The 15,515-nt window shown below is 41.0% G+C and overlaps 1 protein-coding gene across 1 annotated transcript; it reads left to right on the top strand.

Moving 5' to 3' along the window:
- Positions 1 to 9,262: 9,262 nt before the first annotated feature.
- LOC149135601 (uncharacterized) lies at positions 9,263 to 11,211 on the top strand. Its single transcript, XM_089353102.1, has 2 exons — positions 9,263 to 9,883; positions 11,011 to 11,211. The coding sequence occupies exons 1-2, from the start codon at positions 9,263 to 9,265 to the stop codon at positions 11,209 to 11,211; spliced, it is 822 nt and encodes a 273-aa protein (XP_089209228.1).
- Positions 11,212 to 15,515: the final 4,304 nt, after the last annotated feature.

The following is a 15,515-nucleotide window of genomic DNA, read 5'->3' as shown; positions in this document are numbered from 1 at the left end:
TAAAAAGACCAAAAGGAGGTCTGCAACGAAATAATTTTAGTCAACACTTTGCAAGTGAATCAGTGGAGGCAAAGATGCGTCTCATTTACTTGACAATTTATGCACCACATTGCAGAAATCACAATGTAAGTATATCTGAAAGGGTAGTCTTACACTGTTGTACCGTTGAATTACAAATAATGCTCATCTGTTATGTTCGGGTTAAAATTTCATCAACATCAAAAATATATGAATTTTCATGGGAGTTATGGACGTTATACATAGAATATAATTTCCAAATTTCATAAAGATCCGTTCAGTACTTTTGACGTAGTTTTGGATAAGAAAACAAATGACTAATGTGTGTGTTTGTGTGCATGTGTTTGTGTGTGATGGGTGTATATATGTATAGATATCTGTATGCATGTATATATGTATATATGTGTACATATTACATGTACATCTGTATATATATATATATATATATATATATACATCTACACATGTGTATACATATACATGTATGCATATAGATCTATATCTATCTATATATATATATCTATGCATATACGTGTACATATACATGTATATGTATACATATACATCTCTTTCTCTCTCTTTCTCTCTCTTTCTCTCTCTTTCTCTCTCTTTCTCTCTCTCTGAAAGTATCTGTCATTACAGTATCGAAATGTGATCGTTTCAGTTAGTGGAATAACGTGTACATATACATCTATATGTATACATATACATCTCTCTCTCTCTCTTTCTCTCTTTCTCTCTCTCTCTGAAAGTATCTGTCATTACGGTATCGAAATGTGATTGTTTCAGTTAGTAGAATAGTTTCATTTTTAAAGTGAAAGTATTTGACATGAGTGTTTTTGTTTCACTTTTGACACGTAATACTTAAATAGTGGAGGAGATATTATGTTGCCGTGGGCTCGAACTCTGCAAGAAATTAAAATTTTTTTTGACTAAAACACAACTGGAACCCTAAGTAAGGCATCTGTAAAATTTGAATGAAATTGGTTGCGTAGTTCTCGAGTTTTAGGGATTCACACAGACAGACAGACAGACAGACACACATTCTCATTTTTATATATATAGATAAACGAATAATTATATTCTTGGGAATAGAAATTTCCCTTATGAATTTTTTTACACACTGGCTTCTTGATAAAATTCTTGTAAAAGAGTTTTATCCCTTTTTGAATTTATTTATCAAATATATATATTTATATATATATATATATATATATATATATATATATATATATATATATATATATATATATATATATATATATATATACATATATATATATATACACATACATGTATGTATATGTATATATATATATATATATATATATATATATATATTACGGAGATGTACTTGCATAGCAAGTGACCTGATCTGAGATCGTGTGCTGGAATGAAAACAATTGCAGCGTGGAAGGTGTTTATGAGCCATTTAAAATAACACACAAAATCCGTTAGATTCACTTCAACTGACAAATTAAATTTAAATGTTGAAGTGAATCTAACGGATTTTGTGTGTTATTTTAAATGGCTCATAAACACCTTCCACGCTGCAATTGTTTATATATATATATATATATATATATATATATATATATATATATATATATATATATAGAGAGAGAGAGAGAGAGAGAGAGAGAGAGAGAGAGAGAGAGAGAGATTTGGGTTGTCTTTTACTTTTAATAATTTTATGTGCTTCGAGTGTTTTTTTCATTCGCTGGTCATTCATCAGAAGGGGTATATTCTGATGAATGATGCTGTATGCTTCCATGCTTCTTGGATTGTGTGTTGATACATAAGACAAAGTTTTAAGTGTGTCAGCAGGGTTTCTTGTTTTTTGTATTTTTTGGGCGTCTATCGTTTCTGCACATTCTATTCCATTTTTGATTAAACTAATTGGATATTTCCTTTCTAGTAATAAATCTTTAAGTTCTTGGAGTAGTTTTTTCCAGGTTTCGGGATTGGATACAATCGTGCAAATTCTTCTTGCCAACTTATAAGGTATATTGATTACTGTGTGCTTTGGCTGGCAGGAAGAGAATAGCAGATATTGTTTTGAATAGATATTGTTTTAAGCAGATATCGGTGTCAGTGTTAGTATTACATTTTATGATTAAAATATCAAGAAATGGCAGCTATATGTGACTGTATTCCATTGTAAATTGGCTACTGTAGTAAATGTTGTTAAGTTTTTAAATTCAAAGAGTTGATCAAGGTGATACTCTCTTTACTCTTTTACTTGTTTCAGTCATTTGACTGTGGCCATGCTGGAGCACCGCCTTTAGTCGAGCAAATCGACCCCAGGACTTATTCTTTGGAAGCCTAGTACTTATTCTATCGGTCTTTTTTGCCGAACCGCCAAGTTACGGGGACGTAAACACACCACCATCGGTTGTCAAGCGATGTTGGGGGGGGGGACAAACACAGACACACATACATATATATATATATATAGGTGCAATAAAGACTGTAAACAAACAGGAAACAACTTCTATCTCATTCCAGGGTGAAAAACTAGAGGTAGTCGATAGCTTCCGCTATCTGGGCGACCAAGTTAGTAGTGGGGGTGGGTGCGCTGAAAGTGTAGCTGCTAGAATAAGAATAGCCTGGGCAAAGTTTAGAGAGCTCTTACCCCTGCTGGCGACAAAGGGACTCTCACTCAGAGTAAAAGGCAGACTGTATGACGCATGCGTACGAACAGCCATGCTACATGGCAGTGAAACATGGGCTGTAACTGCTGAGGACATACGTAAGCTCGCAAGGAATGAAGCCAGTATGCTCCGTTGGATGTGTAATGTCAATGTGAATACCTGTCAGAGTGTAAGTATCTTGAGAGAAAAACTGAACATTAGAAGCATCAGTTGTGGTGTGCAAGAGAGACGATTGCGCTGGTATGGACATGTGGTGAGAATGGATGAGGATAGCTGCGTGAAAAAGTGCCACACCCTAACAGTTGAGAGAACCCGTGGAAGAGGTAGGCCCAGGAAGACCTGGGCTGAGGTGGTGAGGCAAGACCTTCGTACATTGGGCCTCACCGAGGCGATGACTACTGACCGAGACCTTTGGAAATGTGCTGTGCGTGAGAAGACCCGGCAAGCCAAGTAAGATCGTTGCCAGTGCCCCTGGACTGGTTCCTGTGCGGGTGGCACATGAGATGCACCATTTTGAGCGTGGCCGTTGCCAGTACCGCCTGACTGGCTGCCGTAGGATTTTCGAGCGAGATCGTTGCCAGTGCCCCTGGACTGGCTTGTGCGGGTGGCACATAAAAGACACCATTTCGAGCGTGGCCGTTTTCGTGCGGGTGACACGTAAAAGCACCCACTACACTCTCTGAGTGGTTGGCGTTAGGAAGGGCATCCAGCTGTAGAAACTCTGCGAAATTAGACTGGAGCCTGGTGTTGCCATCCGGTTTCACCAGTCCTCAGTCAAATCGTCCAACCCATGCTAGCATGGAAAGCGGACGTTAAACGATGATGATGATGATGATGATGATGATATACATATATACGACAGGCTTCTTTCAGTTTCCGCCTACTAAATCCACTCACAAGGCTTTGGTCGGCCCGAGGCTATAGTAGAAGACACTTGCCCAAGGTGCCACGCAGTGGGACTGAACCTGGAACCATACGGTTGGTAAGCAAGCTACTTACCACACAGCCACTCCTGCGCCTATATGTGACCACAAAATGAAACAATTTTCCAGGTAATGTTTCCAGTTAGCGCGTAAGCAATTTTGGAAGTTGTCGCCAAATTTTAGTCTGGCGTGTTCGTATATTTGGACCTCTTAAGTACACCATGACAATGTTACCAAAAGTGGGGGCTTCACGCGTTCCTATCGCAGTCCCAGATTTTTGTCAGTAGCTTTTATTGCTGAAGTTTAAAAAGCTATTTTGTACGATGAATTTTAGTCCTTCAATGATAAATCCTTTTTCAATTCAGTCAGGCATGTCACTTGGGGATTTTTCCAACCAGAATTAAATAGCTTCTACTCTGTATTCCAGAGGAATCGAGGTGTAGAGGTTTATTACATCGAATGAGACCATAAGAGAATCCATGCTGGTTTTGCTCGAGATATAGTGTAAAAAGTCCTAGTCATCTCTTTTGACCTGGACTTGCCAACTTGCAGCCGGTGAGTCTTTCCCTAGCAGACACGCTAAAAGGTCTTTAGGATATTTACGCAGCAGAAACACATGTCGGAGGATTGGAATCTAATGTGAATCTAATGAGAATGATACTGTAATAAACAAGTTTTGAAGATGTATAATTCTCCATTCTTCTTTATGATGTCTTACACACACACACACACACACACACACACACACACACACACACACACACACACACAAACACACACATACATACATACACACACACACACACACACACACACACACACACACACACACACACACACACACACACACACACACACACACATATATATATATATATATATATATATATATATATATATATATATATGCGAATGTATGTGGCTATGCGCATATGTTTAGACCCGAAAGGCTCTAAAACGGTGCATCTTCGACAAAAACGAATTTGATTTTCGTAATCTGCGTCCCAAAGACAATGTCATTCGTAAGTAATAATAAAAATATATGTTTTGCCACGAGGAATGACTCAACTTTTAGATAGACAAATCTCCCATTCTTTATGTTTCACTATCAATCTATCTCTATATATTTTTTACCATACAGGCGTAGGAGTGGCTGTGTGGTAAGTAGCTTGCTTACGAACCACATGGTTCCGGGTTCAGTCCCAGTGCTTGGCACCTTGGGCAAGTGACTTCTACTATAGCTTCGGGCCGATAAAAGCCTTGTGAGTGAATTTGGTAGGCGGAAACGGAAAGAAGTTCGTCGTACATATATATATATATGTGTGTGTTTACCGTAAAGACGACTCCCATTGTTTTTAAATGCGTAATACAGGAAAAAAAAAAGACAAAATCAATCCGGAAAGTGGAGAGGGGTGATATATGAACTTTAAAAATTTCTTTTTTCATAAAATACTACCGTTAATAGTAATGTTGATAGTGGTAGTAGCAGTGGAAGTAGTAGAGCTCTTTGTGGATATCGTTACTGTTTACAGTAGTAGTAGTAGTAGTAGTAACAGAAGCAGCAGTAGTAGATACATTTGTGTATTTAACGGCAAACGTTTCTAAATGACTCTCTCTCTCTCTCTCTTGTGGCGTGGGGATCTATATATATATATATATATAGGTTCCAAAAAAACACAAAAAACAATAACAAAAAAACAACAAAGTGAGGACGTGATACGGATAGTGTTATTGGACGCTCGGGAAACGAAGGAGAGAGAGAGTATGACGTTTCGGGCGGAGCCCTTCGTCGAAAAGACAGAAAGTTCGGAGAATGGAAAAACGGAGGAAGAAGAAAATGGCACCGATGCCCACGAGGTTACATGCATACACATGGGTGGGTGTGATAAAGTAGGTTATCTTTTGAGAAAAATTCTTCATAAATAAAAAGGAAAAAGATAGAAAGAGTCAGAAGATGGAAACATCCTGACCCCACCACCCTTTTTCTATTTAACCTTGTCTTTTGTTACTCCTTAAGAATCTGGGTAGCTCCTTGCATTTATCAGATTTCTGAGTTGAACTATGAAAGGTCTGCGTATTTCTATTGTACTCTTTAAAACGTTATCTCGGTTTTATCTGTTATGGAATGTCTTTGTTTATTATTAATAGATATAACTAAATACCATAACAAAATACTTCGCTGTATTTTTGAGTTCCATCCACCTCGATTTCAATTTTGCCTTTCATCCTTTCGAGGTTGGCAAAATAAGGTACCAGTCAAGTACTGTTAGGCCATTCTCACGAAAGTTAAACCAAATAAAAATGAGTTTTTAAAAATTGTTTAGAGTGCCCAGAAAAATCATTATATACCTATAATGATATGTTGAACTGGTTAATTTTCGACCAGATAGCGATATTGGGGCAATTTCTTCCAGGTCTACGCAGCGTTATCTTTAACATGAAACATTTCTGTCACCTACGTCACATTAATATTTTTGTCACGCACATCACACAAGGTAAAAGAGAATTGTGATCTCCGACATTGTTGCCAGAAAACTTACGAGTATTCGTTTTCTAATTTCAAGGTCAATGTGAATTGACATGATGAGCCTCTTTATGCTGCTCTGAAGAAATTCTGGCAATATTTTCAAGTGAAAATAAGGCGGTGATCTACCAGAATTGTTAGCATGCCGAACAACAAGCTTAACGGCGCTTCGTCCGTTTTAACGCTCTGGGTTTAAATTTCGCTGAGGTCGACTTTACCTTTAATCTTTACGGGGTTGATAAAATATGCACCAGTTAAGCACTGGGGTCAATGTAATCGATTTAACATCTCCCCCACCAAACTTGCTGGCTTTATGCCAAAATTTGAAACCAATATTTCCAAATGAAAAAAAAAAATGTTATTTTATGTGATGTCACGTAAGCCCTACTGTTTGAATCCTCTTCAAAAGATTCAGCATACATTCCAGGTTAGAAATGTTTTCGTTTAATACTTGCCTGTGTAGCCGGAATTTACTGTGAAAAATGAATGAATACAATTCTTGTAAAATGTTTAAGATTTACAGCTTAGATATTTTGCAATTTGTATCTCCGTCACTTAACCTATTACCTACCAGTGATCTCATATGGGATCACTTAAAAATTACAAATTTCGTAATTATCTGTCAATATTTACACATATCTAACCTTTTTGCTATGTCTACTAGGTATATTTTTCTGATATTCAAATGAGGTTTGCTAATTTTTCTCCCAATATCTCGCTTATTTCTATTTAAAATGTTATTTTGATCATTCCAGCGTGTTTCTAAGGCTGTTTTATACTAGAAATCAAAGTTTCATTTAAAAAATTCCAGTTAATAGAATTATGGGAGGTAATGGGTTAACGTAATCTGCGATTTTGTCATGGACAGGAAAGAGCAAACGCGAAACTTTGCGTTAAACTCGGGAAGTCTGCTACAGAGACATTGAGCATGCTTTGGCAAGCTTACGGCGACGAGGCAATGGGTCATACGCAATGTTTCGAGCGGAAGAACGTCTGTAAGGGACGACCGTGCGAACTCATAAAAGGAGAAATGGTGACGAATGGAAAAACAGAGGACTCCTTTTATTTAAATGCGTCACACGGTCGAACACACAATAATATATCGAAGATGATATACTAATATGTTATGCGACGATAACATAGATGACCAGTAATGAAAGACCACAACCGTATAAGATGAATAACAGAGATATTTATTGTAGCGTTAAAGATGTATGTCTGTGTGAGAGTGTGAATGCGACATATAATAACATAATCAAAGACAGGCCGTCGTACAAAGAAAAGTGTGTATGTGAGTGATACATGTGTGTATGAGTGTTTACAGCAGATAGAAAGAGAGTCAATATATAACACGTGAGCAATTATACCAGTTTTTTAGTACACTATAGGAAAAGTTCTGTATGTGAAAGTGAGGAAAGGCTGAGTGTGGCAGAGCTGATCACTAGTTGTGATGTCGTGGCATCGATGCCGGGCCGTGATTCTTGTTATACAGATGTTCGTCGCTGGCTGAAATTCTTGTCTGTTTATTTATCGTGGTGAAGCTGAGTCACCTAACAGAATCGAAGAGAGAGATGTGCCGCGGAGGTTTGGTTTGGTGTACATAGTAAGTCGTGTTGACGCTGGTGGTGTAGAGGCTGCTTGGTAGTAATCGTGTTGGTCATGACGATGTTGCTGGTTAGTAGTCGTAGACTCTTGTTGCTGATGTGGCGACGGCGGTGGTCATCGATGGCTGGACGAAGCTGTTGAAGTGGTCGCTGGAACTGCTGCTGCTGTCGTGTGGTACACGGAACAGATCTCAAAGAGAAACTGGACCGAGACAAATTTGTGGGGTATGAGTTGATCTATTTATAGCGTTAAGGGGGCTCCAAGACGATGATAGAAAAACGCTATCACGTGACCTTATTAAGGGCTGTGATTGGTCAGTTTGCGTTCTGGCGGGAACGGTTCGAAGAAGTTGCCGATTCGGTGGTGTGGATGGCATTGATCTGCGTTCGAGACAGTGCATCGGCTGCTAAGTTAGTCGTCCCTTTGATGTGGCGAATATCCGTCGTATATTGTGATATGAAGTCGAGGTGGCGGATTTCTCTCGGCGAGTGGCGATCAGGCTTGGTGTTGAATGCATATACCAGCAGCTTGTTGATGGCATATGGCAACCGTTGTCTTTCTTTTCTAAGCGGTTAAAACCCGTCGAAACGAAATACAGTACCTTCAGTCGGGAATTATTGGCGGCATACCTGGCCGTTAAGCATTTCCGACACATGCTAGAGGGTACCAATTTTGCCATATACACCGATCACAAACCACTGGTATATGCATTCAACACCAAGCCTGATCGCCACTCGCCGAGAGAAATCCGCCACCTCGACTTCATATCACAATATACGACGGATATTCGCCACATCAAAGGGACGACTAACTTAGCAGCCGATGCACTGTCTCGAACGCAGATCAATGCCATCCACACCACGTCTACAATTGATCTGGCTAGTATAGCAGCTGAACAGGAGCATGACGAAGAACCTCTAAAGCTCCGGAATTCGCCATCTCTCAAATTTCAACATGTTCCGCTACCATCTTCCTCGGCCCATATTTGGTGTGATATCTCCACTGGTCACCAACGCCCTTATGTACCGCAAAAATATCGTCGTGATGTTTTCTCTGCTCTGCATTCTCTGTCACATCCTGGTATTCGTTCCACTCAAAAGCTGATATCAACCCGTTTTGTGTGGACCAATATCAACAAGGACATCAGAGAATGGACCAAGTACTGTGTCGCGTGCCAAAAAGCAAAAATCTACCGGCACATAAAATCACCAATCGGTTCATTTTCGCAACCCGACGCACGATTTCAGCACGTTCACATTGATATCGTAGGACCTCTGCCACCTTCGCAGAATTAAACTCATCTACTCACCTGCGTGGACCGTTTTTCGCGATGGCCCGAAGCTTGGCCCTTATCCGATACATCGGCAGAAACGGTTGCCAAAACGCTGATATCACAATGGGTTTCGCGTTTTGGCACACCCGCAACAATCACCACAGACAGAGGACGTCAGTTCGATTCCCACCTTTTCGCCGAACTGACTCGTCTACTCGGGTGCAAACACACCCGCACTACTGCTTACCACCCTGCAGCAAATGGCATGGTTGAACGCTTCCACCGCCAACTCAAAGCAGCTATTAAAGCATCTGCAGACTCTTCCAACTGGCTGGAACATCTCCCCCTCATCCTCCTTGGTATTCGATCCACGGTTAAGGAGGAAGTTGGACACACTCCGGCAGAACTAGTCTACGGCTCAACACTCACCTTACCTGGGCAGATGATTGAACCTGTTGCATCACAACACCTTCCTGACACAGCACAATATGTGCACCGATTGCGGACATCCATGTCGCTTTTGTCACCTGCAGGCCCCAGACAACAGAACGTCGTTTCACATGTTCCCAAGGACATCAACACTTGGACTCATGTTTTCGTCAGAAACGATGGCATACCATCGCAACTCCGGCCACCATATTCCGGGCCGTACAAAGTCATCAAACGAGAACTCAAGTATTTCGTCCTCGATATCGGAGGTAAACGAAATACCGTTTCAATTGATCGTTTGAAAAAAGCCTTCATCGAGGACGACTTACATTCAGTTCCCTCTGTTCCTCGAACAGACTCACCAACCCCAGCAAGCACTACAGATTCTGCACAACCCCGGCACACTAAATCGGGAAGAACTGTTCGATGGCCCACAAGGTTTGTGCAAGTTTTTCGGGTAAGTCCCAATTCTCAACCTACCCATCTTCTTTAATGGAACGCATACATCAAAACATAACTCATATGACTGCATCACCTACATTCAAACCTAAAGAATTCAACGAACAATTTGTATACATAAAAGAAAACATTGTTCCATATCAGCGAAAAACTTTCTGTTTGAACATTTTACTGAACATTTCACAAGCGAACTTTTTCGATGAACATTCTTTCATTTTTTGCATGTACATATGTTTTGTTTTCTTTTAAAACTGTTTTGCTTTCTTGTAAAAATATTTTGTTATCTGACGTTTACACACACTTGCAACAGTCACATTCTCACTCGTGCTACCATTTGATCTTTTGCGCCACTGAAATACAACCTGCCTCTATTTAGACCTCTAGTGGGTCGAGCAATCAATAGATGCACGTCTCTTTCAACGCGCCAACATGTTTCTGCCTGGGCACATATATGCATTGCCCACCATATAGCACACACCAACAGTGAATCCTTGCTTCATATTTTTTTTATATCCCATGTTTTTGACATTCACTTGTCTGTTGCACCTTGTAAAATTTTTTTCTGCATACACAAAAAGATAACATTTCCAAAATCGTTCGATCTCCGGCCTTCTCACTAGAAGAGGGGTAGTGTAAAAATTTACATTTCCTTCTCCAAGCCTAGATTCGAAACCGAATCTAAGAATTAGCGGTCGCCCAAACACGACAATCAACAGGCGCGAAAAACAGGTTTTCTTTGTCCTGTCAAAAAGTGATCGATCATCTCCCTTTGACCTTCGACCTTAGAATGTCAGGCGAAGTTCAACTGGTCAGTATCTGACCTATTTAGGTACAAACTCTGCTGCAGTATGTATGTCCTTCTAGCTGCCACGATTCTTATAAATAGAGTGGTCAGCAAGACGTCAGGACACACAGGGAGACTGCTACTATGAGACCTCTGCTAATGTGAGACAGAGATTTTCCTCCGGCCAAGCAAGATGAGAGAACGAACACACACACACACACACACGAACATATCCTGGTTCCATCATTTGTCTAGCAACTCGAAGCAAGTTGTTAAAATCGAATGTAGTGGCTATTAATATTTATTAACTCCAGCTAATAAAAATGTTATAATTGAATCAGTTACCACTTTGTCATTTCTCAGGCAAACACATGCCTATCGCACCGACACTCTACAAAAACACACTACATTCTGGTGACTCCACTACACGTCCCTGGAAGATGATGAGCAATCTGAAAGATCTTCCACGGAAATGTGATATTGTGCATCGAGAATTCTTCCCCCATGATCAGACCAACATAACTAGCCTGGGAACCTTTTGAAACCACCTCGTACACAACCACAGAAAGAACAATTCACTTAGCTTATAAGCATGCTCGAACAGAATTGATTTGTGGTTTAACTGCACTATGATAACCACAACCATAGCAACAACATAATCAACAACAACAACAACAAAATTTAGTACACGACCACCAAGAAATAAATGTAAGTGAAAGTCAGACCATTATTATTTCAGACCATTATTATTTCAACTATTTTGGCGGAACAACTTCCGCTCTTTTGATAGTAGGTTATCAATGTCTTGGTCGTAAATAACGGTATCTCTCTCTGTTGTTTACCGTCTACTTACAACTTTTATATATTTATATATATATATATATATATATATATATGTGTGTATTACATAAAGTTAAGTCGACTATCGTTGTCGTATTTAGCTTAATAATATGTAATTTCTAAGCGACATGTCTCATGCTTCGTTTAACTAACTACACACTCACTGTTCAGATCAGATAACTAACTTCATTTTTCAACCGCTTATTAACGGAGAGAGGCTCTACATCGAAACCACCTACCAATTTCTCACTCAAAACCACGCACACACACACACACACACACACACACGTCTTTTGATTCGGAGGTCAAAGCGGGTCAAATTTTTTTTTTCAAGTTTCTTTCCTCTTCTTTTCTTTTAATTGATCAAGCACCTGCATGGCTATGTGATTGACAAGCTCACCTTGCAACCTCGTGAGTTCGGGTTCAGTCCCACTACGCAGCACCTTGAGCAAATGTCATCTACTACAGCCCCAAGCCAAACAAAGCATTTTGAGTGAATTTGGTAGCCGGAAATTATAAAGAAGCTCGTCGTATACCTACCTACCTACCTACCTACCTACCTGCCTGCCTACCTACCAACATACATACATACATACATACATAGGCTAAAGACCCCCTTCGGTCGTGAATGACTATGGTGATTGCACCTAGAAAGTTCTCCTGCGAGGTACAGGTCCGGGCACTGTTGTTTATGGAAGACCAGCAGTCACCCATGCATACCAGTCTCCCCTCCCCGTGCCACCGGTGTTGTCCAAGGGAAAGGTGAAGGCCAATATAGCTTGGCACCAATGACGTCGCAACTCATTTCTGCAGCTGAGTGAACTGGTGCAATGTCAAATAAAGCGTCTTGCTCGAGAACACAACATACAGCCCGGCCTGGGAATCGAACTCCCTACCTCATGATTGTGAACCCGACGCTCTAATCTCTGAGCCATATGCTTTCGACACATGCATACGTGTGTGTGTGTGTGTGTGTGTAATGCGTTTGTCGTTTGTTTTCGCTCCCGGATCTTTCCGGTTTGGCAAATAAGAGTGATAAAATAAGTTCCAGATTAAAAAAAAGAAAACACAGGGGGCAATTTGATCGACTAAACCTTTCAAGATGGTGTCCAAGCATGGCCGCAGCTCAATGGTGAAACAAGTAAACAATGGAAGATATTCATTTCAGCCCTTCTGAGTTCAAATCCTATCGAGAGCAACGTCCCTTTTTATCCTTCAGGCGTTGATAAATGATGTACTAATCGTGCAATGGGATTTATTCCTCTGCTTGTCTCTCTATGGAAAACATCATGGATGGTCTTTTAGCTGTGGTGGTCATAAAGTCTCTCTTGGTTTACTATAGAATGTTTCATACCACTATATAACATGTTGCGTGTTAATTCGTGGACAAAATCCTTTCTGCTATAGGCACAAGGCCTGAAACTTTGGGGGAAGGAACTAGTCGATTACATCGACCCCAGTACTCAACTGGTACCTAATTTATCGACCTAGAAATGATGAAAGGCAAAGTCGACCTCGGCGGAATTTGAACTCATACCGTAGTAACGGGTGAAAAACCGCTAAGCATTTTGCGGCGATCTTACGGTACGAGTCCTAAATATCGGCCTTTTCCGTAAAAAGTGTCTTCGGCGATCTTTACCAAAGATCGGCCTTTTCCGTAAAAAGTGTTGGAGAGAAACTGGGAAACGACGTCATAAAAGCGAACGACATACAAAGAGCGCGATTTATTTTGAAGGGTTTAGGGTTAGGCTTAGGGTTAGCGTTTGGGTTTTAGGGTTTGGGTTAGGGAATTCCGTCCCTAACCCTAAACACTAACTCTAACCCTAAAACCCTAACCTTAACACCGTACTGAAGATCGTGCGGGTGTTACGGAAAAGGCTGATCTTTGGTAAAGATCGCCGAAGACACTTTTTACGGAAAAGGCCGATATTTAGGACTCGTACCGTAAGATCGCCCATTTTGCATACCACTATATAACATGTCGCATGTTAACTTGTGGAAATATTACAAGAGACTTTATTCCTTTGCTAAATTATGCAGTGGACCAAATTAATACATCGTGGATTCTGTTGGTTCATCCCTCGTTTGGATAATTCAGCTCTGGCCGCCGTTGGTTACACGTGCTTCGTTATGAATATCATGACGCGTCCTTCAGGAATTCTCTCACCTCTCTCCTAGAGAAGTTTTTGATAAGACTATACATAAGCAAAAATAGACTCTTGTACAACAAGATTCGTGACAGACGAACTGTAGACAGAAACTTCGCTGCGGGCTAGCTAGGAAGTTGGCCAGCAGGAAAACAAATGGGACTCCCGGTAAGAGAAACAAAACAAAAAATATCAACAGTGAGTGTGAAACGAATCTGAGTGAACTAAACAGAAATAACTTACGACTTAAGCCCTGATGTACATAAAGTAATAAATCTTTGATAAAAGTATTCTCGTCTCCACTAGTTTGTTTGCGTATAGCTTAACAAAGCTATAACTGGTGACCCCGACGATAGAACAAAAGCTCTCGGTATCGGAACAAACATGGCTAGCAACAAAACAACACTGAGGCGACCACAGTTCTGGCTTAAGAGGACTGAACTGTGGTTCGTGCAGGCGGAAGCTCAATTCGATTTAAACAAGGTAATGGCCGACCAAACGAAGTACTCGCACGTTGTAGTGGCACTAGACGAAGACATGGCAACGAGGGTGATGGACATTTTAACCCATCCCCCACCAACGAAAGATAGACTAGTTGATACATTCCGACGCAGTGAAAGAGAAGAGGCAGCCAAGATACTGGAGGAGGAATTTGGCGATTCCAAGCCTTCGGACAAGATGTTGGCATTAGCCCCTCGCCCGTGAGTCACCTTCCTTTTTGTTTAAAGAAATATTCCTCCGCAAGCTGCCACCCCAGGTCCAGGCCCTCATAATTCAGACCAAAATCAAGGACCAGCGGTAATTAGCAAAGGCAGCTGGCAAACATTTTTTATCCAGTGGTGTCATGGTCAACACCATAGGATGGGCCCCGAGACGGGGTAGGGTTAAACATGATGACCTGTGCTTCTACCACGCAAAGTTTGGGAAAAAAGCGACAAAGTGCAAACAACCATGTAGCTTAGGGACCCTTTCACCACTGGCCTGGGGAAACGCCAGAGCTGGCAGACACGACCAAATGTTCCTCTATGTCCGCGATCGCAGCTCCGGACGCAGGTTCCTAAACGACACAGAAATCAGCGTGATCCCAGCGTCGGCAAGGGACCACCGTCACGGAAAGCGGAGAGCCAACCTTTAACAGCCGCCAACAGGTCCACAATTGAAGCATACAGTCGTCGCACCCTTTCTCTCAACATCGGCTCACAAAAATTCACATGGGCATTCACCATCACCGATGTCCATCAGCCCATAATCGGTGCAGACTTTCTTCGAGCACACTTGCTGCTGGTGGATTTGCGGAGAAGACGACTCCTCGACAACAACACACATGCTTCCATGCCTCTTGCAACATCTGCATATGCTGCTCCCCCCACCCCCGCATAGCAACCATCTCACAGACCAAGAACGAATTCGCGGATCTTCTTGTAAGTCGCCCCACTCTAACATTCTCCAAACCTATAGCCCGCCACGGGTGATACACCAGACAAATTTGCAATCGCAAAGGCCGAGTTCGACAATATGGAGGCATTGGGCATAGTTCGCAGAAATAACTGACGACTTAAGCCCTGATGAACGTAAAGTAATAAACCTTTGATAAAAGTATTCTCGTCTCCACTAGTTTGTGTATGGCTTAACAAAGCTATACTCCCAGCAACAGTTCAAGTTGGTTATTTAGAAAGTATTATGCACAACGTGATTAGATCCGAGATCTACATCCTGCTCAATACTTGACCAATCAAAATACAAGACACAGCCAAATGTTCCAAACTGACACGATAGGCCAAACGACCAATCATTATAGATGTGGAGCCTATTTAAGGCTAGTCGATTACAAAATGCCACAGCACAAATGGATCTCGCTA

This window comes from Octopus bimaculoides, chromosome 5 (assembly GCF_046866305.1).
Source record: "Octopus bimaculoides isolate indiv1 chromosome 5, ASM4686630v1, whole genome shotgun sequence".
Lineage (NCBI taxonomy): Eukaryota > Metazoa > Mollusca > Cephalopoda > Octopoda > Octopodidae > Octopus > Octopus bimaculoides.
The sequence above is the reverse complement of the archived record's forward strand: the minus strand, read 5'-3'. Positions and strand labels throughout refer to the sequence as shown.